At 50.4% G+C, this 26,436-nt stretch overlaps 1 protein-coding gene and 1 pseudogene across 1 annotated transcript in view; both read right to left on the bottom strand.

Annotated features, from left to right (window-relative positions):
• Positions 1-12,165: 12,165 nt before the first annotated feature.
• Positions 12,166-26,436, bottom strand: part of Lipc (lipase C, hepatic type) — a 101,921-nt gene continuing 87,650 nt past the window's right edge. The window contains 6 exon segments of the mRNA XM_013159945.3: positions 12,166-12,297; positions 12,300-12,382; positions 15,187-15,411; positions 16,363-16,480; positions 21,946-22,188; positions 24,261-24,494. Coding sequence (XP_013015399.2) covers positions 12,269-12,297; positions 12,300-12,382; positions 15,187-15,411; positions 16,363-16,480; positions 21,946-22,188; positions 24,261-24,494 — 932 coding nt within the window. The 3' untranslated portion in view covers positions 12,166-12,268.
• Positions 16,491-21,909, bottom strand: LOC134477122 (prostate-associated microseminoprotein-like; annotated as a pseudogene).

Genomic DNA, 26,436 nt, shown 5'->3' with positions numbered 1-26,436 from the left:
TGTTTGTTTTTGAGACAGGTCTCACTAGGCAGTTCAGGTTGGCCTTGAGCTGCCTGTGTAGCCCAGGCTGGCCTTGAACTTGCAGGGATTCCCCTGCCTCAGCCTTAGTCATGGGCCACCTCACCCAGCTTTAAAGACTATTTCTATAAAAGCAATCAAATCCTGGCCACTAATCCTAAATGGTTAGTTCCCGTGTAGGGGACGATATGTAAAGAGAACCCAGAAAAGTACCACTCTGGAGGTCTATTGGATCACTCCAGAATGCACCCAGAGTAACCGCAGCATCTGTAGGAACAATATCTTTGTAAGAGCTGGAGACCAATTCACAGCGCCTACTGGGAGGGATATGCTGGTACAGACACAGCATAACTAGCCAGCCTGGAATAAAGCTTCAGGGCAACACCTTCGTCCAGTGATGAGTGGGTCCAGACATCCAGCAGTTAGCCCAGCGCTGCCAGCCTCCCAAGGATCATGCACAGATTGGGTGCCTTCCGCCAGTCAGATGGGATGGTGGTCAAACTTCCACATCTACCCAGATGTCACTAGAAATGCAGGCCCAGAAGAGAGAGGATACCACGAGGCATCGGACTGGAAAATGGTGGGATGCAGGAGCCTGTCCAGCCACCAAGATGCGAAGAGAACAGAAAAATGAGTTAAATGGAAATAGACACATACACAATTTTTTTTTTTTTTGTACCCAGAATCAAACTCAGGACCTCATGCTTGCCAGGCTTGCATTGTGTGGCTGAGCTATATCTCCAACTCCACATACACAATTTATGGACTTGTGAACAAATTAAAAAAAAAAAAGACAGCTGGCAAATGTGGAAATCGTGTATTTGATCACCTTAAGCGTTTTTACAATTATTTTTAGGTGTGATAGTAGAATTGTGGTTAAATTTTTTTTTTAATATTGTGGTTACATTTTAAAGAAGCCCATATCAAAGGAGAAGATGCAAATTGAAGTGTTTAAAAGTGAAACATGATTGCCGAGATTCGTGTGAAGGTAATCTCGGTATCGCGGCTGGCTGGCGTTGGGAATGCAGTTGGTAACGGTTGATGCTGGGTGGTGGGTACCTGGGAATTACGTTATTTTCTCTGTCTGTATTTATATTTTAAATTTTCCACTGAAGCATCTTAAATGTGAATTGAATTCTTAGCCTTAGTCATTACTGTTTTTATTTTAGCAGTAATTCATGGTAATAACCTCTATCCACAATGATTTTGTTAGTGGAATTAAACTTGAACCAGTAAAACTAACTTAATTAATTATATTCTGTTCCAGTTAACCATGGATGATTCATTGGTTTTGGCTACGAGGCTGAACTTTTAAAACTATCAGTCATTCAACGATTTTCTTTAGCTGGCTATTGGATCCTCCCTTGCTGTCTGGTTTTTGTGAGACTTGCTAACTTTTGTGACGTGGTACTGGGGATTAAGCTCACGATTTTACACTTGCCAGGCAGGCACGTGTGCCACTGAGCTAAATCCTTGGCCCAAGACCTGCTAACTTTTTAGAGGAAATAATTATTTTCTGCTCATTGTGTTAGGGAGTCACTTGGTGTAGTGAGCCGGGCACTTCCCTTGTGTAAATGACAGTGACCCTTGGAGGTAGAAAGGTAGCTCTCAAGAGGTGCCCTAGAATTGGTTTTAGATACAGCATAGGTTGCCTTATATAAAAATGTTCCCATTGCATGCGTTTTTGGAAACCAAAGAAGGCTGTTTGAGAATACAGGTAATTTTGTTCTTCTAAGTGTGTGTTTTGCCATCTTTTTTTTGCTCACCTTTCGACACAGGTTTTCTAAGTTGAGGTTTCCCTATGTTATGGTTGTTTCCCCAGCTTGGTTAATTTCATCTCTGTGAGGACTGGGTGCCTCCTTGGTCAGCACCTCCTTCCCCCCTGAAGCCATGGGAACCAGGGACTCCATGGCCCTAGGCCCAGACCCTCACCCCACCACTCGTCACCCCAAAGCTCCTTTTCACTCTAGTTCTTTGTGATGCTGGGGATGGAACCCAGGGCCTTTGCCCTGAGCTGCATCTCCAGGCCTATTTATTTTCGTATTTTAAGGCACTAAGTCACTTAGTGGCACAGGCTGGGCTCCCTGCTGGGGTCCTCCTGCCTCTGACTCTCAGCCTGCTAGGGTTCCAGGCCTGCCTTCCTGTGCCTCCTCTGCCTCTCCTGGAGCTTCCTGGAGGGAGATTAAAATACATCACCATCACAGTGAATTCCGCCTCAATTCCCAGTCACTGATCAAACCGTCACCAGAGCAGGTTCTCGGTGGGGTGGGGTGGCATGTGTAGGATCTTGTCTATCGAGCGCTTTGGGGGGTGAAAATACAGAAGTGGAGAAGTTCTGAGAGGCGAGGAACAGTGGGTTCCTGGGGGAAGCAGCTGGAACACCTCCTGTCTCTGCTTCTCAGGAGAGGCGGCTGCCAGATCCCCAGCGCTGACACAGCCACAGGCCCCGGCAGACCCCGGCATCAAAGGCCGGGCCAGTACTGGCACTGAGCAGAGACTCTCCGGGGCAGGGGCATACAGGTTTCCCTGGCTCCCAGGCAGGAGCACAGAGCACACGCTGCTGCCATCAGGGCTGGAGGCTCTTAACAGGGCTCCTGCAGCACTGGGAGTGCTGCCACCATGGGAACTCAGGACCAAAACAGCCCTGAGTTTACCAGCAGAGGGGAAGACTCAGGTGCGGCCAGCACCCAGGGAAGGGAGGTGGAGTGGGGTCCTCGATGCAGAAATAGCAACTGGCGTTGGTGACTTGAACCAAATACAGAAAGAGGTTAAGTGCAGGAAACCCAGATTTTCATTTTTTTAAAATTTTAAATAATTATTTTAAAGGGAACAAAACAGAACCTGATATTGGATTTCAAAAATAAATCAGTAGGGAATCTGCCATAGTTGCTACATTGTGTATTGTTATCCTCCAAATAGTTGCTCAGACTACCAGCTTTAGGCCTACAAAGTCAATCAAGACAATACAAGCATTAGGTTGTAGGTTGTTTCTTTCCTTCAGATGTTATCATCCCTGTGTTCCTCAGAATCAGCTGATTGCTTATGGAGGGGGGTGCGGGTGGGGAGAGGGCTGTTCTCTTCTGGCCCATGTGTTGGTTGGCTCCTGGGGGTGGCTTGGCTTCCCCCCTGGTTCTCCCCCAGCTGGCGGGTCCCCCACCGGCTCATGGTGGGGGGGTGTGTGGCTTCCCCAAACAGATTTTCTGGGACCAGAAAATAATAATTTTGAACTGAATTTTTGAAAGAGATGGATTGGAGAAAGTGGATCCTGTTGATAACTGAATGAGAGAAAAATACACAGATCAGAAGGTAACAAAAATCCAGAAAAGCGGTGGGGGCAAAGGGTGTAACGGAAGAGACCACTAAAAATGTAGAGATGGTTTCTGAGGGGAAGAATCTCAGTGAGCTTCAGGAAGGTGGGGAGGGGAAGACACATGCCTGTGTCTGAGCCAGGAGAGCAGACAAAAGCAGGTGACTTTCCACGGGTGATGGAGAGAGAATCGTTTTGGGCTTGAACTACTCTGCTACAGCATTGGAAGCCACAGTATGGAAAAGTGCCAGGCACGGCACAGACAGAAAGCAAATGCCAGGCAGACCTGCCACTGGGCAGGCACATCGCCTGATCCTTTCAGTTGGTGATGAATAAGCTCAAGGTCTCCAGGAAACGTGGGAGAGGCCAGGAGAATATGGGATCTTAGAAGAGAGAAGGCTAAACAGGGAAGAAGATTACCCCAGGTCAGCATGTACTGCAGCATGTGAACGGCCAGAGACACTTACCGTCTCTGAATGGCACTGGGCCCTCCACTCCGCAAAGGTCTGTTCTGCTTCTGAGTGGATCTCATCACCATCTTCCTTGATGGCTCTTCTAAAACAGTCTGGTGCTGAAAACTGTAAGTGAATTTCAGCAAATGTGGGTATCGGGGGTGGGTGGGAAGGAAAGAAGAGTTCCAAAGTGCTCATCTGGGGAGAGGCCGTGCAGCTGTGGGGGTAGCCGAAGTCTGGGTATGAGGGATGAATTGGGGGAGGCACAGTGTTCTGGTGGGAGAACATACATGGTCCTGGCTTCAGAAACGGTAAGGAAATATTTATCTGATTATGAGCAATGGAAAGGGAAGGTAGAAGGAAACAGAATGGAAGTCTATAGAAGAAGCCATATTAGTAAGACAGAAAGAGAAACTAATATCAATTTGACCAATGTACAAAAAGAAAGGCAAGCAAAAAGGATGAAGTAATTATTAAAACCAATAAATATTAGGAGTCCACTCACTACACTAAATATGAACGGGCTAGATTTTCTCTAGAGTGAGAAACAGACTTGAGTTAAAAATTTAAATTAACTATATTCTACTAGAAGAAATAGTTAAGACAAAGTTTTAATTTTTAAATTTATAATTTTATTAGTGCACATCTGTAGTACATAATGATTACCTTCATCATGGGGAGTTTGTGCCTGTATATAACACATCTGAATTCTTTTTGTATCCCTCTCTTTTCTCCTGCTCCTCCCATCTCCTAGAACAAACTTGTAAAGAAACTTAACATGTAACTAAAAATTGACAACAAATGAATAGATTGAAGATACAAAGAAAGTATTATGAGAAAGAAAATACGAATAGGACAATTAATTGTCAAACAAAAACTTTAAATGTTATACAGCAGCATGGTTGGTAAACAGAACTTACCGGAGTAGTTCTAAATCTTTTTTTTAGAATCATTTCTAATATGCAAAGGATAGTGATATTTTTTGAATAAATATAATCAGCAAACTCATCATAATTTAATGTAGGTAATGTTAAACCTCTCAAGCAAAAAACAGAATATTTTACTGTGTCCAACAAAATATTATAAAAATTCAATCTTTTTTTTTTTTTATTGGTACCAGGGATCGAACTCACTACTGCCTGCTTGCAAGGCAGGCACTTATGCTGCTGAGCTAAATCCCCAGCACCCCCCCCCCCAAATTCAGTCTTTGATTACACAGAGCAGTTTAGGAAATTTAGACATGAAATACTTTTGTAGCCACGTTCAATAAAATTAGAAATAAATACCCTAAAAGTGGCCAGAACATCCTATTTGTAAATTGAGTAATGCTTCCTGGGTAACCCATAAATCTAAAACTGCAGACTGCCTAGATATTTGGGCAAAGGAAGGCTTTCTATAGACATCTATACTCAGAGGAGGATTTGTAGGCCTAGACACCATTATACAAGAAGGATGACCATGAGCAGGAGGATAGTTGTGAGTTCAAGACCAGCTTGGCTACACAGCTCAAGGCCAACCTGAACTGCAGAGTGAGACTCTGTTTCATAAAGACAGAAAAAAGACTAAAAACAGAAGTTCTTTGGGGAAGACAGGCAAAGCCAGCCCCTTCCTGTTAGTCGGCACCAATGGAGGGCTGCAGGGAGACCAAGAAGCAGCCACTTCCTATGAGTTGGTGCCACGTGTGGGCCTCAGAGAGGATAACCAGGCCAGATGCCAGCCCTACCCAGCGTGCAGGCTAGGAGACAAGAAGAGCCAAGGTTTGTCGCTCCTACCCCTCTGAGAATTTGAGACCAGCGTGGCCAGCATGGACTGAAAAAAGAGATGAAGAGGACAAGGTCACGCCTGCATCAGGCCCCACTGTGCTGACAGTGTCACAGTGCAGGCTCTGTGTCACTCCCTGGGCTTTGTGACCTTTGACCCTGGTCATCCCACCCTACCAGGAGAGGAAAAGCTGCTGACTCCGGAGAAGCATTGTGGTATAGATTGTTTATAAAAAATTGAACTAATAACGTACACATGATTTATACTCGCCATTGTGATCCCTTTAACTTTAGTGTTTTATCCCCTGCCTAAAAGAGAAGAATCAAGAGAGGTCTTAACAAAATAACCTACTGTAGTGTGTTAAATGTTTGTCTTTTAGAGACTGGTTTTTCTGTGTGTGCATCAGACCTATTTTGCCTTGTAGTCCCAAAGTAATGGGCCTGTTTTATGAGTCTGCATATGTCATTGTGGTTATTAAAATACAGAGGAGGTCCTGAGACTGTACTTGTAAATCCACTTGGCATTTCAGGGTATAAGGCTGTCTGTCCTTGGTCACCAGACCCAGGGAAGGAAAATCCACCCTCAGAGACAAAGCAGAGTGAGAACTACTTCAGATACTCCTAATAGATACATTCAAATACATTCCAGTGCTGAGCAGCTCTAGAATTCAGAGGAATCTTGCCATCCTCCAGTTTAGTTTTCCCTGCAGTTTAGCTAAGCTATTTAACTATTTCCAGAGTCTGTGAATTTTTATTTAAACTTGATGTTGGATGAGGCGCTGCTTAGAATTCCTGTGGCTTAATCTTATTTTCCACGGTAAATGTGTGTATTTGCTTCACATCTCTCAGAGAATTAAAATTGCAGAATTAGTTTTGGATTTTTCCCGTGCCTTAATGTTAGACCTTCATTTTCCTCTTTATTCTGTTTGTGTATAACTCTGTGTCTCTCTTGCTTGAAGATATTGTACAGAAAAATCTTTTTTTTTTTTTTTTTTTTTTTTTTGAGACAGGGTCTTACTGTGTAGCCCAGACTGGCCTTGGATTCACAGCAATCCTCCTGCCTCAGCTTCCTGAGTGCCTGGATCACACGTGTGCACCTCCACGCCCAGTTTTGTACAGAAAATCTTTTTTTTTTTTTTTTTTTTTTTTTTTGGTCTTTTTCTTTTTTATCCGTACCAGGGATCGAACTCACGACCACACACTTGCAAGGCAGGCCCTTATGCCGCTGAGCTAAATCCCCAGCCCCTGTACAGAGAAATCTTAGTAAGTATTGTATGTAATAAATGAGCACAAGCCAAAATTCTAAGAATATTACATGCAAAAGCACCAATGCCAGATGGTTTTGCAGCTAAATTTTTCTCTAATTAAATAAATAAGATTTTAAAATCTTCCTAATATTACTGAACTATTCAAGGCCAAAGATAAAAGCTGTAAAATGGCAAAGTACCACTATGACAGCTTCTTCCAAAATGTTAGAACCACTTCTCTTACAAAAACAAAGGCAAATTTTTAAATAAAATCAGAAAGTCCAGCAATGTAACAAAGAATGCATTGTTACCATTGCCAGTTTTACTTCCAGAATGCACATATTGTATAAAAAAGAACTCGAGGATAGGTCAGGACCAAAATAAATTATACTATGAGTAAACTGCAGAGTGAAAACCATGTATTACTGAGGCGCTTTCTAGATTTTGGGATCCATTTCAGGAGAAAATAGAAAACCAGTTACATAAAGTTTACTGGATGACTAAGAGCAAAGGAGTCCCCAAGGAAACAGATGATAATGAAAAATGTCGCTGCCACTTTCCTGGTGCTGGGGGTCGAAGGCAGGGTGCTCTGCTACCCAGCTACAGCCTCGGCCTTGTATTTTTACTTGAATTGGGGTCTCACTGGGTCACCTGGGCTGGGCTCTGTCCTGCCTCGGCCTCCCTGGTCGTGGGGTCATGGGTGTGCGTGCAGCAGGTGTGGGCCGCTGGCTCATGCACCAGGGACAGATGGCTGCACGGCTGCTAAATGCTTGGTCCACAGCACGCAGAGGCCTCTCCGGCCTCACAGGGGCCACAGACCCCACCGTCAGCCTCGCATCCAGTGGCCCGCATGCAGCCCTGTCCCGAGTGTGGACCCTGGAGAGCCACACCCAAGAGGACAGAGGTCCACAGCGCACGCTCCCCACAGGATGCTCCTGGGCCCACGTGGGACCAGGCTGTGCCGGCCCATGCTGGGGGTGCACAGCTGGCCTTCCGTGTGTGCAAAGCACACTCATGGTGAGAATCGTCACAGCCCTGATGTGTGGCAGCCTCTGCCCTGGAGGAGCTTATAGGCCGTGACGGGGCAGGTGGGATGCGGGAGGAGGGTCCCCTTTCCTGAGGAACCCTGTGAGGTCCCATGTCCACCAGAGAGGAATTCAGAGCCAGAACTCCCAGGACCGCCGAGTCCTTGGGCCAGAACTGGCATTTCCATGAGTGATGCAGATCATGAGGGGCTGGGGGGCTCTGGGAGGCTGTGGGGATCCTGGTCTGCATCCATGCTTGTCCAGGACCAATAGTCAGGAGGGCCTCACCCCAGATCGTGGAAAGGAGAACGCTAAGGTTTCACTGGACGCAGGCAGGTACAGGCTGAGCCCGTCAGGGCGCTGGGAAGCTGGCTCTGGAGCAGGATGGTCGGACACAGTGCACCCAGACAGAGGTAAGTGACTCACTGTTCCACCTGCGTGCATTGCAGATGCCAGCTCTGCTCCTGGCCAGGGCTGGGCACTGAGCACCAAATGTGGCGATCCCACCAGGCTTCAGGTGCAGGGAGAGGGCTGGGTGCTGCAGCAGCAGGTCCCACCGCCGGCAGGGACCAGGCAAAGCTGGCAGGGCACTGGCCTTGTGTACGAGATTTAAGGGGTGGGCTGCAAACATGCAGTTATCAAGATGAATTACATTTTTAAGGCCATATCTCAAGAAACAAAATCTGTGCAAAAATCCATGAGGAATAAAATATCAGCATGTTATGTAAAGATAGGCTTACTATTCCTGATATTTCCTTTTGCCTCAAGCTCCAAAGGGTCCTGCCCCGAGTGACCCAAACTTGCTTTACCAGAAGAATTAAATGTTGTTAAGACTGTGGGCATCGAGGGAGGCCACTTAGGCTTGGACAGGATGGGCTGATGGCTAAGCAGCCCTCATGAAAGGACATACACTGCAAAGCCCTTCAAAGTTTCCTTGCCTGATGGGCGTGGTGGTGCACACCCTGGAATCCTAGCATTTGGGAGGCTGAAGCAAGAGGATCCATGCAAATTCGAGGCCAGCCTAAACTGCACAGTGGAACCTGTCTCAAAAAGACAAAAAGCAACAATAACAAAAATGGTCTCCATGCCCAGGCCACACCCAACCCAGGCCCTGGGCAGACGACCTAGTGACCGGGTCCACAGTGGAACATGAGGCTGGAGACAAAAGCAAAGGGGCCCTGTGGGAACTTGAGGCCCAGGGAGGCTTTCTGGACGTCTTCCAGAGTCCTGGGAAGTCACTGAGGGGCATAATCGGGAAAATGGTACCAGTTAGCCTTTTATAAAAACCCTCTGATTGCTGGGCGCCAGGGGCTGAGTTGGGAAGTTGAGCTGGCCAGGTCCAGGCTGGGTTAAGAAAACATCTTGGGGTTTAGTGACTGAGCCTCAGGGGCCAAAGGGGCAGAGACACAACCCGAGACCCCCAGTTGGGCTCAGCTGCTGCAGGGCCTGCGATGACACTGGCAGATGACAGCTGAGGACAAGAAGTGTGGACCAGAGCTGGCTGCAGGGCCAGGATGTCCCAGGCTCCCTGGAGGGTGTGTGAATGAGGCTGGGAGTGGGGGCACTGTGTAGGAGTGGGCACAGGGAGGCAGGGTGGAGCAGAGGAAGACAGGACAGCAGGAGACCCCCAGGGGTCCCTGGACCCCAGCAGAGCTGGCAGTGGCCTGGTGTCCCAGCTGGGTTGCATAGGTAACAGTGCCTGGGGGAAGCCCGGGCCTGGATCAGTTGCTAGGGGACATTGCACAACAGGGGGAAGTGGAGGGAGCCAGGCTTGGACGGATGTGAGCCGCATGGGGCAGGTTGGTGGGGCCTGCAGCAGGTGGCTCCGGAACCTCCCTTCTGTATTTCCCGGCCCTCTCACTTCCTCTCATTCTGGCTCAGGGGGCACAGCCTGGCCCCAGGCAGCTTTGTATCTGGCTGTTGCCCCACAGATAGGCCAGCACCCCGCAGCTAGCCAGCCTGAGGGACTCTGGCTCCTCCTCACCTGCCTCGTCTGGGCCCAGCTGCAGACCCACATGAGCAGCGCAGGCCGGCTCCACCCACCAGGCAACACGGACAGCACCACCCTGACCCGACCTGAGAAACATGACAGCCACTCCCGCAAGAGCCTGTCACAGGGTCCCTCGGCTTCCTGCTGAAGTTGGGGTGTTCTGGGCATGCAGAGAAGTGCGTTCATGCAGCTGCCCTTCCTTTCCTTGCATCTCCAGGCTGTGGCCACGGCTCTGACACCAGCACCCCTGTGTCACTGCGCCCAGGGGAGATGAGAGCATTCGGATCCCGGGCGCTGCAGGGGCTGCCCCTTCCCTGAAGTCCCGGTAGCATCTTTGTCACAGGAGTGATTCTATTGCCTTTACTTAGAGGTTTCTTTGCTCCCTGCCTCTCTGTCCCTGACAGCACACACAGGCCTCGCTGGTACCACGCTGCATGCATTTACTGTGTTCTTGTGCAAATGCACACCCAGAAGGCCAGTTGGACAGCTCACCTGGATGCCCTGCTTCCCCTCAGGGTCCCAGTCCTGTTCTGCCAGTGTGCCCAGCTTTGGCTCACCTTTTTCACTGCTGCAGAGTAGTCCACTAGTGAGACCTCAGTGCAGTGCATTTATCATTATAAGACTATCTGAACTGTTTCCACATCTAGTGATTCCAAGGCCTACATAAATGTCCTTATACATGTTGTCTTAGTCACTTTCCAGTTGCTGAGACCAAGTACCCGAAACTCACAGTTTAAAGGATGGCAGCCTGCGACAGCAGCTCATGTTGGGCCAGCTCCAAGGAAGGAAGGACCTTGCAGCAGAAAGCCGCTCATGTGGTGTGACTAGAAAGCAGCCAGTGAGGGAACTGAACTGCAGCAAGCAGAACTAGGCTCCACCCATGGGCACGCCCCCAGAGACACACCTCTTAACCAGGCCCCGCCTCCCAACTGCAAGTCTACTATAGTGGCCCTCATGGCCCAATCTTCTTCCAAAAGCCCAGCTATGCTGCAGGAGGCCTTCAGGGAGCATCTAGATGAAACGTTCCGTGTGTCTCCTAAGCCGCATCTACACAGATTCGGATGTACAGGACAGTGTTCATGCTGCTTTTTAAAAGTTATATTTTAAATTCCTCAGGATTGCTAATGATAAAATGTTTCAGTCCAGCGCAAGTTATTTTATTGTGATCTTTCATGTCTTAGACGTAGCGGAAAATATTGTTCCTCTTCGTATCTATGTGCAAAGGCGCACGTACGCACACACACAGGTGAGCATTTTACCTGCATACATAAGGTAGGATCTGCACTCAGGACAGAAGGATTAATTTTGTTTTGTTTTGTTTTGAGACAGTCCAACTAATTCAGGCTGGCCTTGAACTCACCATGTAGCCCAATCTGGCCTTGTGCTCCCGATATCCTCCTACCTCAGCCTCCTGAGTGCTGGGATTACACACGTGTGCCACCGCGCCCAACAGAATGATTAATTCTTCATCATCAGATTGTCCCCTTCTCCCATCCTTTAGACTCTTGGGTCTTCAAAGGGGAAGTATCTTGCAGATAAGTTAGTTGATCGGGCCGCAGCAGACCTCTCCTCGGGATTTCTGTTTTCCGGCTGCCTGTCGCCAGTGATCACAGACCCAAATCTTGATTTCTCACAGCTCTGGAGGCTGAAGTCCAAGGCTGAGGTGTGGGCGGTCTGGGGTCAGGTGGCCGCCTTCTCACGTCCCCTTGGGCCGGACTGCAAAGTGCTCCGGCCTCTTCACCCACGAGGGGACGCTGGTTTCTGGGGGTGCGGTCATGTCCCACAGGCACAACCTCCAAACACCGTGGCTCTGAGGATTTAGGCTTTGATGTAGGAACTGGGGCCAGGGCACGCACATTCAGTTTGTAGCAATTCTTTGAAATATCCTGTGTTCTGTTAACTTTCGGGGCAAGCATTAGTAAAAGAGGGGGCCTGTGTTTATTTAATTAGCAACCTGGTCATTAAAATGACCACCTGCTCAGTTTTCACTTTCCCTGCTCATCGTTTTAATAAAATTCTACTTCTGTGCGTCTGGTTCAGTGAAACAATTGTGTGATTTGTGTGAGATATCTATTAGCTTAATTAAAATTATTTTCCTTTGGGCTGTATTGTCTTTTTTTTAAAAAAAAAGACCAGGCTCGTGCTCCGGTGCACAGAGCTAGTGATTAATTACAGTGTTGCTCTATAGAAGTGCTAGTTGTGTAATAAACCTTTTCCAGCACGGTTCAAAAACAGATCAGAATAAGCCATCCAGGACAAATTTGTGCTTACTTACAATTATTAACACTCAATCAGAGATAAGATGGGAACTTTTTAGTTGCACTAAGACTTGAAAATATTTGTATGATATAGTTTTTAAAACTAAGTTTATAGTAGTGAAATATCCCCCTCTTTAAACTTTATTGAAACTTTATGCAAGATCCTTTACAAAATTTTGGTTTCTTAAATTCACTTTACACCATGGCTCATTCAGCTCATCTGCTCCTGGGCTTCAATGCTTTAGAGTTTACTTCACATCTCAGGAAGACTTTCTCCTGGGCTGGGTAAAGGAGGTCTTTCTTGTTTCCTGAGCAGAACGTCATTCTAAAAAGAAAACGTAAAATAAACAGGCATTAAGTTTGAGACAGAAGTATTTCCTGCTTGGTCAAATACTACTCAAATTGTGTGGTACAGGTGATGGGCATTTCTGCATTAGATTTTTTGTTGTTGTTGTTGCCTTTTTGAGATGGGGTCTTGTTATGCAGTTTAGGCTGGACTTGAACTCACTTTATAGTGCAAATTTATAGTCTCAAATTCACAACAATCTTCCTGCTTCAGCCTACTGAGTGCTGGGATTACAGGTCTGCACCATCATGCCTTCCTTCTGCACTAGACTCTTATATTTGGAAATATCCTCAAAACTCAGACAGAAATAAGACCCCAGGCAGTAGAGGCCTGGCCTGAAGACCTGGGGCTCTGCTCTGGGTGAGGTGCACTGTTGAATGCACACAGCCGGGGCTCAGGGTTCCCACCTCCCCCTTCCAACAGCTCGTACAGACACAAAGGTGACCATTGGCCTCCAGGCTAAACATTCTCGTCCCTTGAGTCATCCCATGTGAGGCAGAGCTGACCCCAGCTCTCCCCAGTTCTCAGGGACTCGGGGTGCAAGGCCCGCCCCCTGGTGCTGGGTCAGCCTGCTGCCCTGCCTTCCTCGGCTGGCCCAGGGACCTATCTTCTCTCTCTGCAGCAGACAATGTTAATATATGGCTTCTTCTGTTTTTGGTTTGCATCTATAGCCAGATCTTTACTAAATCATACTTTTTAAAATTAAAAAGTGCTGTGAATAATTTAGGAATGCATTCTTGGAAAATTCAAATGGCAAGGAAATATATAAAGCCAGGTGTTAAAGATGGACTTTCCCATCGCCCCTTCCCTTTCCCCAGTGCCCCCCACTTCCGTGGTTTGGTTCATGTCTTTCTTAGCCCATTTTTATCATTATGCACATAGCAATGTTCACATACAAATGCAGCTTTGGAACAGGAGTGCTGTTTCACTGTCTGCATTCTCCACAGCTTTTCCTTTTCATCAGCTAATGGTTCATGGGGCCTGCTCATGTAAACACATTTCAACTCATTTTACTGTCTTTTTTTTACCTGCTTCATGACGTGCCATTTTACGGATGCACCACAGGGCATTTAGTATTTCCCACTGATGAGGGAATGTTGAGATTGTCTGCAAAGAGCTCTGCAAAGTACATTTTTTGTACACACATACCCCTTGTGCACGTTTTTAGTGTGTGTTCAAACACCCCAGAGGTACAGCAGACACAAGTAAAATCCTGGGCTGGCATGTGATGCAGATTTAACATACTGATAATGTAAGCTCCTCGAGGCCAAGGATGGCATCTTTCCTGTCCTTGGCTGTGTATCTGGTGCCTACCATGCTGCCTGGTTTAAGTAGGTACTCAGTAAACATCCAGTGAGTGAAATTTCTCTGGAAAGCTTCTGTAATATAATTTTTGAGGATGTCCATTCTTGTACTCTTTACCTTGGATATTACCTCTTTTAATTCCTGCCAAACTCAGGGGGAACCAGTGATGATTTATTGACTTTGGCTTTGCGCTTATGTAATTGCTTTGGAATTGAGTATCTACTCAGCATGCCTAGCCGACTGCTTAGGTCTTACTTTTTCTCTTCCCTTCCCTATCTGACCTTGTTGGCAGGGACTGGCCTTGTGGGGAGGGAGATCCCTCCCACTAAGGCACAGAGTACAGGGCTTAGCTTACTTTCCCCTTGTGTCTGCCAGCGTGGGTTACAGCTATGGGGGCTGGTGTTTGCTTCCTGACTCTAGATTTTGGTTTGCAAAGGGTGCAGAGCGATTGGTAGTTGCTACTGGTTCTGTGACTGACACCTTATGAATCCCTTTTAGGAAAAAAAGTCCAAGGGGTGGGCGGTGGAGTCGGGATCCTGGTTCTCCGGTGCAGCCTGAGCCGGGAGCCCACCCTGCCCCCTAGCACGTGACACATGCGAGCCCTAAATGTGGGCTCTGGTGGGGAGTTCACCATCTATAAAATCAGTTCATCTCCTTTTCCTAGCTAGGCCCTGGATTTCTTTATCCTGAGAGCCACACTCAGAGTATTTTTGGGGGTGGGTTGGGGGTGGGGCAGCCCCTCAGTGGCACTGGGTCCTGTGTAGACACAGACACTGATGCTTCCTACTTGAATAAATGTTCCCCTTGAACGCGCTGGCCAGAGCCCTGGGAAGGGGCAAGAACCAGCAGATTTGCCCACGGCTCTGCTCAGGGGGATGCAGACGAAACTAAAGGAGCATGGGCATGGATCACATGGAGCCAGGCAGATCTGCATGGCAGCAAGGCCCTGGCTGTGCCCCTGCCTGGCCACTGCCCACAGGGCCTTCCGTCCCCTCTTTCCTGCTGCAGCCCCTGGGGCAGCAGCTCTGTAACTCAGAGGAGAGACGCGGCCTAGTCTTCTGGATTGCTCATGGGAGAGATCACAGAGAGAACTGAGACAGCCTTTCTGGTAAGCAGAACTGCCCATCATCTGCTTTCCAGGGAAGTGACCCTTAGCCCTAGGGGGTGGGAAGAGGCAGCCAGGGAATTAGAAGACCAGGTGCCACCGGGCATGGTTGGGCACACCTGTCAGCCTAGTGCTCAGGAATTGAGGCAAGAAGATTGCTGTGAGTGTGAGTCTAGCCTGGGCTACAAAGAATTCAAGGCCAGCCTGAAGTGCATAGTGAGACCCTGCCTCAAAAAAGACTAAATAGATAAATAAACAATATGAGGTACAAATCTCCATCCTCTGCCTGTGGCTGTGAGGACCGGGGACAGGCAGGGTCGCTGAGTGTCCAGGGGGCCCCTCCCTACACTGAGTCCACGTGGGTCACTGTCACCTTTGCTGTGTCTCGCCGGCTTTCGCCTGGAGGGCCCCCAGCTTGAGGCCGAGGTGAGCGGAGCGTGGGTCCCTTCCCCACGGCATGATGGCCTGCACCGAGCTCCAGACGCCGGCCCAGCCTGTGCCATGCTCCCACTTGAGCTTGACCAGGACCAGCTCGCCCACATCTAGTTCCAGGGGAACCAGAACCGAGTAGGTCTTGTTAGCAACGATCCGATCGCCCCTGTAAGACACAAAGGAGATCAGGAGCAGCTTGGTTTGGTCGTAGCGGTGACAAGAAGCTCTGGGGATGCATGAGGCTGTGGGGACGTGGGTGACACTTCTGCCCAGTTTTGTTAAGGCAGCAGAGATGGCAGTGAGTGTCGCTGGGTGAAAATGGACAGAACTGGGAAAGCTGCACATCCCCGAGAGGCAGTCGTTACAGACTGAACGTGTGCTAGCAGACATGAGAAACAAAAATTAAAAATGGAGACGGGCTGGAGAAACAAAGATCTCTCTGAGAGGAGCAACTGGGGAGATTCAGTGAGTGCCCTCTTCCTAGTTCCTGGGAGAAGCCCCTGAGACTGGGGCTCGGGCCAGGCTGCACCCCGATCTCTGCTCCTTGGTGTCCTACCCGCCTTGTAAATGTCTGCACAGCACAGAGCCCAAGAAGGGTGAAAAGCACATAGAAAAAGCACACATCATGCTCAGCAGGGTCTTGTCAGCAGCTTTCATCGCCAGGCACTGGGGAGGTCTGGATGGGGCTGGGGTGTGGTGGGGAGTTGGAGGGGCCCTCAGATGAGCCAGTGAGTGTGATGGCTGGAGGCTGACATGTGGTCTTCAGAAGCTCACAGCCAGCCCAGAGGGGTGCGGGGTCCTGACCTCCCAGAGTCTGTGTGAGGCTGGGGTCCCAGGGTGCTGGGGAGCCCTGAGGTGAGAGGTATGGCAGGTACACAGGGTGTGTGGCAGAGGACAGGCTCATTGGGAGGGAACCATGGAGCCCACAATACAGCCCCATCTTGCTGTGGTTTCCCCGGAGCAGTGGACAGGATTTGGCGTCTCCCTGTGGTCTCCCCTCCGCCCTGCCAGCCTCCTTCCCACATAGCCTCTGTCACACACACGAGCTGTCCCCTCCAGGTCTGCCCGAGAGGACAGTGAGCCTGGTGTCCCCACTCCTGGTGGCCGTTGTACTCACAGTGTGAGGGGCACCCGCTGCTCTGTCTCCTTGGTCCCAAGCAGTGCCAGGGTGAAGGTTGGCTCCACAGGGCTCTCGATTTGGTTGAGGAACTGGATCTTGAACTGGTAATGATAGACTGTGGCGGAGAGACAGTGGGGGCAGTTCTGAATCTTATAGTCACATACATTCTGAAATTTAAAAATGCAGGGAGACCCCAGATTTAAAGACCTAGTGCAACAATGGGCATCTGAGATGAATACGCACTTCTCAGATGAAGAAGTATAAACGGCAAATAAATACATGAAAAAATGTTCAACGTCCTGGTCATTTGAGAGATGCAAATTGAAACAACACTGAGATTCCATCTCATCCCAGAAAGAATGGTTATTATTAAGAAATCAACCAGTAACAAAGGCTGGCAGAGCTGTGGGGAAAAAGAAACCCCTTTCCACTGCTGATAGGAATGTAAACTGGTGCAACCACTGGGGAAATTAGTGTGGAGATTCCTCAAGACACTAGGCATTCTCTTTCTTGGTATTTTCCCAAAAGATTTAAAAAGTTATACCACAGTAATATTTGCACGTACATGTTTACAGTGGCACAGTTTATAGTGGCAAATCCTGGAAACAGCCCATATGCCCATCAACTGGTGAATGGAAAAAGATGTGTTTTTTTATACAATACTCTGCCATAAAGAATGTGCTCAAGACATTTCTAGGTAATGGATGCCCCTTGAGACCACACTCTTATGTGAAATAAATCAGACACGTGTAAATACATTGTTTCTCTGGTGTGAAAAACTGAAAGTGTTATTAAGGACCAAAATGTGTAATAGATATTGTGAAATAGGAAGAAAACTGTTATAGCTGATACACTGTGTCAATTTGAGGTTAAAATTTTAACTAAGAGACTGAGCAAGGAGCCAGGATCCTTACTTTGTAAATATACTCAGCCTTTGTAAATATACTGCAACAGGAGGACACAGACATTTCGTGAGTGCTATACCTGCCCTGGGGGGTGTGGGGAGGTGGCCTGTGTACAATATAAGGGAGAAAAGAGAGGCTTGCCCCTTCCTTTGGTTCTGGCTGCTGCCTTGATGTATTGCCCCTCAGCCATGCCATCCTGCCTGGGGCCAACTGATTATGGACTGAAACCTCCACAGAGGTGAGCTAAATAAACCTTTCCTACCTTCATTTTAGGGTTGAGTGTTTTGTCCCAGCAACGAGAAAAAAGTAACCAAGACAAAAAAGTTCAAATGTGGAGGGGAACAAGGGAGGGAGGAGGGGGAAAGAAAGGAAAGGAAAAAATGAATGAGAAAAGAAGGAAAACATAGAAACAAAGCTTTTGTGAATGGGGAGGCAGGAGGGGTTGAAAGGAGGGTAGAGGGATGGAAAAAAAGAATCAGAGTATATCATGTACAGGCACAAATTCTCTGTGATGTATGTGATCATTATGTATATCTAAAATGTACCGATAAAATCTGATTGAGAAAAATAAATGAGTAAATAGTATAAAACACTCCAGGGGGAAAATGTGGATGGACAGATACCAAAAGGCCAGCCACACCCACCTGGGTGGGATTATGAATGAGTGCTTTTTGTCTTCATTCTCCTTCTCTGTCTGAAATATCTATGTGGGACTTACATCGTGTCTGTGACATAGTAATGATAAGGGACCAGGACGTAGCTCAGCGACACAGCGCTGGTTTGGCATCTGTAAGTCCTGGGTTCAATCCCCGGCACTGCAGGAGAAAAGCGGTAAACAGCAGGAAAGCCTGCCAGGTGCCCGTGGACACCTGGGGTGGTTCATGTATGTGGCCAGGGCACCCTCTGGCACCGAAGGCACGGTGAATGAGAACACTCTCCACAGTACTCTGCCTTTGTCTGTGAGGCTGATTAGTGGGGTGCATACAGTCCCGGCTACAAAGCATGGGCCACAGACCACAGACCACACACAGTCCTGGAAGCCCAGGCTGGCCCTGAACACCTCTGCCCAAGTGATCCTCCTGTCTCAGCCTCCTGAGTAGCTGGGAATATAAGCACACACCACCAAGCCTGCCTAGTAATAATTCTTTAGCATTAACTTATTTATTCAGAATAAATTGGTGGATGCTAGTGGTCTCTCTGGAATGGTGGCAGCAGTGAGCGGTCAGCAGATGGGTGGTTAAGTGAGTCTAGCTGGGGTGGGGAGCAGAAGCCCCGGGAATAGGGGTGTTAGCTGAGCCCCACTCGAGGTCGGCCCTCCACCTCTGCAGGGCCACCAAGGATCAGATTTTTGCACCAAGGAAAACTGGCAGGCTCCAGCCTCCCCCCCAGCCTCACCCAGCGGGGAGTCGATGGGGATGCTGAGCCACACCAGGCAGCCAGCGCTGACAGGACGAAGATGGGCAGCAGAGAAGTCCTATCGGAGCTCAGACTCCCCAGGGTGAACTCTGTCCTCTCCTCCCACAGGGAGCTCGAGCTTGGAAGCAGCACTTGCTGTGGGCTCCTGGGTACTACAGAGAAGCAGCACCAAGCAGATGACTCCTGGCCTCCCAGAGTCCCCCCTGGCCTGGCCAGCCCAGCACATCCTTCAGGCCATTCCTGCGGGACGGCCCTCTCAGACCCTAGATTCTGCGCAGGCTACTCTGGTCTGGCCCCTCTGGCTTTCTTTGCTTGGCTCCTTGAGTCCCACTTTTTCTCGCTCCCCAGACTCACACCACTTCCATGCCTTCCCCACCTAGCAATAATCCTCACAACTACTGTTTAATGCTTTGCTACGGCACAGACACCGAGCGGTTTCACAGGATGCTCTCATTTCTCTGCGAACTTTCTGGGACACTCACCGCATCCCTGCTCCTAGGTCACTGTACAGAGAAGGAAGCCAGGGCCCTGTCATATCCTCCCACTACCGGGCTCTTACTGGCCTCTTACTGGCAACTCACCGGCCGCATTTCAATCCCAAGTCAGACTGCTGGACCGAATTAGGAGCCCTAACCGAGTGGTTTACTCTTAGGAAGCCATGAAAAGGTATTTTTGGAATGATTCTAATATTCACGAATGAGGTGAAAAAGAAAAAAAATCCCAGAAGGCTATGAGATTGTGTTTCCAGTACAAGGCCAACTCCACAAAGCAGAATGTGCAGAAGTGGGGAATTCACAGAAATACCGACAAGCTCCAGGGAGCACACAGGCAATTTCATTCTCTTCTTCATGCTCTTCTGCCCAATCCGTTTTCCACGGTAAGCACCAAGTTTAATTAGAATGGAAAAAGAAAAACTTTTCCCGCAAACAGAACACATAAAAGACCAGAAGCCATCGTGCAAGAGGCCCCTCGCCTTCTGCCTGCCTCCCAGGCGCCAACCTCTGCTGTGACACCCTGATGATGGCTGAGGGGTTGTGTCAATGGCTCGATTCTCTGCAAGGCCACGGGGCTTGCCGGTTACCGGGGGTAGTGATGGGCACTGTGTGTGGAGGCCTGGACCGCACAGGACCGAGCTGCACCGCAGAGCCGCAGGAGCAGGAAGCCTGAGCCACACCTCGTGTCTGCAGAAGTCCGACACGCATCTGCCATGCGCTAACTCCACGCTGGGCTCCTCTGCCTGCCTGGGCCCTGGCCTCCGTGCTGAACTGCTGCTGGTAGGGTTTCGCCCCTGGTGAGGCCTAGCAGGAGATAGAGGTACGGGACAGAAGCAGGGTATTTCCTTCCTGCCGAGTGGCAGCTGTGACTATCGGCGGCACCTCCAGCCTGCTCTGGGCTTGGTGCTCATGCTCACATCGCTACCCTGCTCCTTCCTGCGGTTTCCCTACTGCTACTGCCTCTGCAAGGCGCACCCCTCTCCTCTCTTTCCCACTGCCGAGGTGAACTGAGCGCTGTTTCCTGTGGGGACTGCGTCTGATCTGATGGTAAAGATGCTGACGACCTGCAGGCGAGGAGGCCGAGGTTTGAAGAGCGGTGGTTGCCTGTGGTTAGACAGGGGACGGAATTTGAACCCAGGCTCCTCGGTTCTGGAGGAAGATACACCCGCAAAACCGAGTCAGCACTCGATAATCGCCAAGGCCTGACAGTGCAGGCCGTCCCCAGGGGTGTCACCGGGGCCGAGCAGGAGGTCGCATCTGCGGAGCCCCAGCGGGTGTGCCCAAAGCTCAGGGGGACCAGACCCGGCACTGCGAGATGGGTGCAGCGAGGCTGCTGAGATCGATTTGAGGCAAGGCCCTCAATGCTGCACGGCAGCGAGGGTTCCGACCCCTGGCCGGCCCGGCAGGTGGGACCCGGCAGGTCTGGCGTTGGGGGGGCAGCGCAGAGCGCCCCGACCCTGAAAGGACAGCAGTGCTCCAGAACCGAGGAGAACGTCGTGTGTCTCCTCTTCGCAGAGGAAGCTGATTCGGATCCAGAAGATGCTGGCTCTGGGAGGCCTCACGGCTCTCACATCCCCTTGGCCGTCGGTGCGGGACAGCAATGGTGAACACGTGTTCGGTGAGCGAGTGTTTTCTCGTGGCGCCTAGGTCCCTGCTGGGCATGAAACTCTGCCTAGCTGGAGACCTTGGAGCCCCAGGATCCCCACGGACGCCGCTGGTGCCTGACGCAGTCGCCAGGGAAGAGCAAGGCATGAGGGCTTTGTGGTACACATGCGTACATGTGTGTGTGTGTGCATGCGGGCGTTTCTGCGAGCCTGTTTATGCGCATGCATATGTGCGTGCACATGAATGTATGTTCCGGCGCCTGCATCAGGCTGTCATAGCACGGCGGTTCATGGTGCCCTGACACCACCAGAGAGGTCGCAGAGGAGGCCGTGTGCTAGGTGGGCAGGGCTCTCTCAGCCACCAGCCTCCAGCCGCCAGCTCTTCCTTCCGGGGTGCTGCCTGACGACTGGGCAAGGGGGACCCGGTGGAAGGGCAGATCCTGACTTCAGTCCTCTGCCACCATGATCGTGTTGGCGTCCTCCCTTGGGGCCGCTTTGGAGGGAGCTCAATTTCCCCATCTGGGAGGCGGCGGGGGCGGGGGGCATGGAGGTCCCTTATTTGGTGATTCGTCCCTGCCTGTCACTCCGTTGCTGAGGCCCACGACGGTTTCGTCACCAGGTGGCCGTCACAGGAGCGGCTGGCAGCAAAGCCACGCTTACCAATGCTCTGCCTCTTCACCCAGGCCTGCGTTTTCTCACCAAATGTCTCCCCGGGTAGCTGCAGTGAGGCTGTCATCTCACCAGCCAGGGTGACAGAGACGCTGGCCAGCTAGAACCATGTTCTAGTCTGACGTGGAGATTGTCCAGGTCACTGGACCATGGCAGTGGGGTGGCCCAGGCGACTTCAAGGACCTTCGGCATCCAGCCCTCTAGGGGCCACGGTGATGAACACAGAAGGCAACTCAGGCACCATTTCAGAAATGACAAGGGGGAGGGATTTAGCTCAGTGGCACAAGTGCCTGCCTGGCAAGTGCAAGGTTGGGTGTTTGATCCCTGATACTTCCCCCCCACCCAAAAAAAGTTAAAAGATCTCAGGGCTTCTTCTTCTGACCCTTGACCACAGGGTGGCCTGTTCTTGGGACAAGGAAGTTGGCACTGTGCTGCCCAGGGCCTGAAGCACTGAAACCTCAGGACAGGTGTGGAGGGCTGCGTGGTGCTTACCTCGGAAGGGTGCCTGGGCGCGGGTCACCAGGAAGAGGCTCTTGCTCTTGGCCCACGGCTGCTGGCGCACGTGGTAGCCCAGGGTGTTGCAGCGGCCTTTCCTGCAGTCCAGGCACAGGCCCTGGCTGAAGCTATCCATGCCGCTACACTGGTAACCCGTGCTCTGTGCATCCTCGTGCAGCAGGGAGTCGATGAAAAGGTGCACAGCCCGCTCATGGGCACACTTTATGGTCCGGGGGATGGCTGCGACACAGGCAGGAGGACGGCGTCACTGACCCCCGCAGCCTCGGCTCAGAGGATCACCTGGTTTCTCAGCCCCGAGAGGTCAGCAGTGATATGCGGGGTGAGTGGGTTCCTGAGGGTTGTGTTGGATGGAAAACTACAGACGGTTCTCCCTCAGGCCAGCTAGCATCTGGGAGAAGCCCTCTGTACTGCGGGCTGGGAGGACCCTCAGGGACGGACACCCCACTTCACCTGGCAAAGCGTGGATTATTTAAGGAAGCAAGGAGGTGAAATGGCCAGAGGTGATTTCTCCAGTGGCTAAGATGGCCAGACACGGGTGGGAGGGTGAGCTGCTGGGAGTAGATTGCCGGGACGCCTCTTCTCTTTTCTTTCTGCAGTAATGGGGATGGAACCCATGGGCACTCTACCACTGAACTGCAGCCCTGTCTTTTTTAAAATTTTTTATTCTGAGACAGGGGCTTGTTTACATTGCCCAGACAGGCTTGAAGTTGTGATCCCTCTGCCTTCGTCCCCCGGATTACCAGTGCTGGGGTTATAGGAGTGTGCCACCACGTCTGGGTAACTTTCTTTTCTTAAGCTGGATCATGAGGTGTTCCTGGGTTGTGGGGGTGCCCAGTGCAGGCCAAGCCTCTCCCACAGCACCCACCTCGTGTCCCAACTTGGCCACTGAATCCCGAAGACCTAGGAGTGGATTCAGGAGGACGAGCCTGCACACCAGGGTCAACAGGCCCAACCTCAACAAAGTTGTGACCCTTGAGCCTTCTTTCTTTTTTTTTTTTTTTTTTTTTTTTTTGGTCTTTTTCCTTTTTATCGGTACCAGGGATCGAACTCATGACTGCCTGCTTGCAAGGCAGGCGCTTATGCCGCTGAGCTAAATCCCCAGCCCCGAGCCTTCTTTCTTTCTGGATTCCTCTGGTCCCCAGCTGCAGGGGACATGGGAAGCTGTCTTCAGGTCAGAGGTGACTGGGAGAACAGCTCCAGGGTGAGGACACTTAAACTCCGGGCTGAGGAAACCGAGGATCCCCCACCCCAAAATGAGGCTAACTGAATGCATAGATTGTGTCATTTTGTTTTTTGTTTTTGGTATTTTTGAGCCAGAGTCTCACTGTGCAGTTCAGGCTGGTCTTGAACTCACTTTGGAGCCCAGACTGGCCTGGAATTCACAGCCTCAGCCTCCCAAGAGCTGGGACTACGGGCATGCGCCACCACGCCTACCTAGTGGGTTGCATCATTCTGAAGTTTAGCAACTGGCCAAGCTGGAGATGTCAAGGCAGGAGTGGGCTGGCAGTGACTCAGGGATGAAAGAAAGAAAGCCGCGGGGCTGGGGATTTAGCTCAGTGGCATAAGTACCTGCCTTGCAAGCAGATGGTCATGAGTTTGATACCCAGTACCGATTTAAAAAAAAAAAAAGAAAGAAAGAAAGTCGGGGTGAGTGTGTCTCTAGCAGGTTGCTGGGGCAGGGCGGAGGCGGGGACTGCAGCCAGAATGGGGTGTACAGGGACAGGGGTGGAGAGGTCACTCTGGGGCTTGGGGATGGGTGGCCCTCAGAATGCTGTGGCAGAGGGGAGGGGTGGGAGGTGGCGTGTGGCCAGCCTGCTCTGGAATGAAGTTCTATAAAAGCTGCGGCAGGCGCAGCTGTGATGGCTCATTCTGTCCTTCAGTCCTGTGCCTTTTACTGCCCTGTGTGGCACTACTTAGGCCTGGGGATTTGAGAGGGAGGTGGGGTCACGACCCAGGGGCTGTCATGTAGGGGATTAGTCCCATTCCTGTGAGTCAGGGATGGATAAACCAGGCCCTGGTAAAGTGGATATGCAGTTGGCTTGGGACAGAGGGCCCCCTAAGCTGGGAACTTCCAGAGAAGAGACAGCACCAGTGCCAGGACATGACCTCTGGGAGGCCTGGCGCCCTGGAGAGGCCTCTGTGGGGACTCCCAGCAGGGTGAGGAGTCACAGCACCAGAAGCTGGCTCCTCGGCTTGCCCTAAGAGTGGCCTGCTGGGGACTACCAGCCTGGCCCCTGCCAGTAGGCTTAGGGACTACCTCCCCAACCCCCTTCCCTCTGTTTCCCCCTCACCGTTCAGACCATACTGTGCCAGGTGTTTGTAGAGCTCCAGGAAGTGGCAGCCGGGCTGGAAGCTGCCCCCGTTGGGGTAGAAGTCGTAGTGGGCAATGGGCTGTTGGATGCCCACACTCAGGCCCATGTGCGCCTGGGTGAAGGTGTGGATGGCGTCCACAAAAGTGGCATCATCTGGAGACAGGCGCTCACTCTGGGGTGTCCCCTCGAACAGGGGACCGGCAGCGTCCAGCCCTAGCAGGAAGGCGAGGCAAGGTGAGGCGGAGGCAGGTGAGGGCTGGAGCAAGATGGGAAAGCTCGCATAGCCCTTCCCTGGTGAAAACCCACAGCAGTTCATGGTGCTGGAGCTTAGACACAGGGGGCATGGTGGAGGGGAGAGAGGCAGGAGAGTCACCTAATGTACTAAGATTCTTAAGGGGATGGGGACACTGGATTGAGTTAAGCCACCTTCAGGAGCATCTGTTTGCATGAAAAAAAAAAAAAAAACAAAACCCACCACACTCATCATCTGGAGTGCAACTACCCAGCAAAGAAAGAATTCATGCCCTGCAATCACCGCAGTAGCTTTGTCCTTAAGCACAGCGGCCTTTCTGGGCACTAGCATCATTTCTCTGGGACACCCAGAGCGGCCTCTGTTTGGGGGGAAGATACAGCTGTTGGACAGGGCTTCTTGGGGCCACAGGTGCTGGCCAGGCTGCTGCACTTACCCAGCAGATGAAGATGAAGAGAGAGAGAACCAGGAGGTGACACGCTGCTTTGGTGTAAGTGACTGCCACTCTCTCCTTCTTTATTAGTGTGTGTCTATGACCCATAATAATTACATTCACCATGTGGGAATAGGCACGTAGCCTGTATTTCTCCCAAAGGAAGACCTAGCCAGAAAATAACCCCCAGCAAGATTTTTCAGGATGCTTGTAATCATAAGCCTGGCACCCCCTAAATAAGCCTGGGTTAGGATCCTCAGCCTAGCAGACACGTTTAGTACCTTGCTTTGTGGCTCAGGCCCAGTGTATGGAATTAGAAAATAATAATGCTAATATGGAATTAAATACTATAAATGACACGTTAACACTTAAAATAATGATAGTATAAATCATAACTAGGTGTTAGTGAACACCCAAGCCAGTGCCCTGCATGGGAGGTGAAGTCCCACGTCCACCCAGGATGCTGACTTGTGCCCAGGGACTGAGCAGAGCGCAGACACAGCGCGGACTGCGCCTGTGCGAGTGGGAGGCGTGGTCATGGTCCAATCGTCCGGGGGCCTGGATGCAGTGAAAGCGGCTGTGTGGGCCCTGGTCCCGTGGGAAGAGGAACTCGGCCAGAATTCGGAGCTTGGAGACTTAGGGGTGATGCTCAGGTGATGGGAGGATCATGTGCAGATGAGTGTGGATTGCTGTACGTGGAAAAATAAGACATTCCCCAAAGATAAGTTCTAGTTTGCCTTTTGGGGCAAAATTTTATATAAGAACTGGGCTTGTTTTGGCAGGAAATAAGATACTACCACATGTTGATCTCATGTTAAATATGTTTTTTAGAATGAAGGATAGTAATAGAAGATAATAGAAGTTTTAAAAAATGCTCCTAACCCAGTATTTAATATAATTTTTAAAAAGTTCTTCCTTGACAGGAAAGTCCCTACAATTCTGTTTTTTATCTTAAATATTCTTTGGTTTAGCCTGGTTGGTCTTGAGGGATGAATAGGAGTTTGGTAGGTTGGCTAGGGCTTGGAATTATATTTAATTCTATATAAGCAGTATTATTTTCTAATTCCATACACCGGGCCCGAGCCGCAAGGCAAGGTACTGAATGTGGTGGGCGCAGGGGATGTTGTGGGCAAAGGCTCCAGACACAAGAGGCTATGGTGTGTTTGTAAAGTGGGGAGGAAATCTTGTACTTTTGAAGTCTAGAGCTGCAGGAAGGGCTGGCAGAAGGTGGAGCACTCTGGGTCCTGACTGAGAAGGGCCTGCGTCCACAGCTGCAGGTGTCCTGGCCCGGGAACCTGGAGGGGATGATCTGACCAGAACCGAGTTTGACATGTCCCCGGTGTGGGGACCTCCTTGTTACACACGTGCCAGGCCCTGCTCCTGGGTTACCGAACTTCCTCCTTCCACTCGGGGGCTCTGGAGCAAGCCTGGGTGCTCCATGAAAGTGGAAACTGAGGCACACACTGTGAAGG

This window comes from Cavia porcellus, unplaced genomic scaffold (assembly GCF_034190915.1).
Source record: "Cavia porcellus strain 051 isolate PalLab524CR breed Dunkin Hartley unplaced genomic scaffold, mCavPor4.1 scaffold_8, whole genome shotgun sequence".
NCBI lineage: Eukaryota > Metazoa > Chordata > Mammalia > Rodentia > Caviidae > Cavia > Cavia porcellus.
This window is presented reverse-complemented; position numbering and strand designations above follow the sequence as displayed.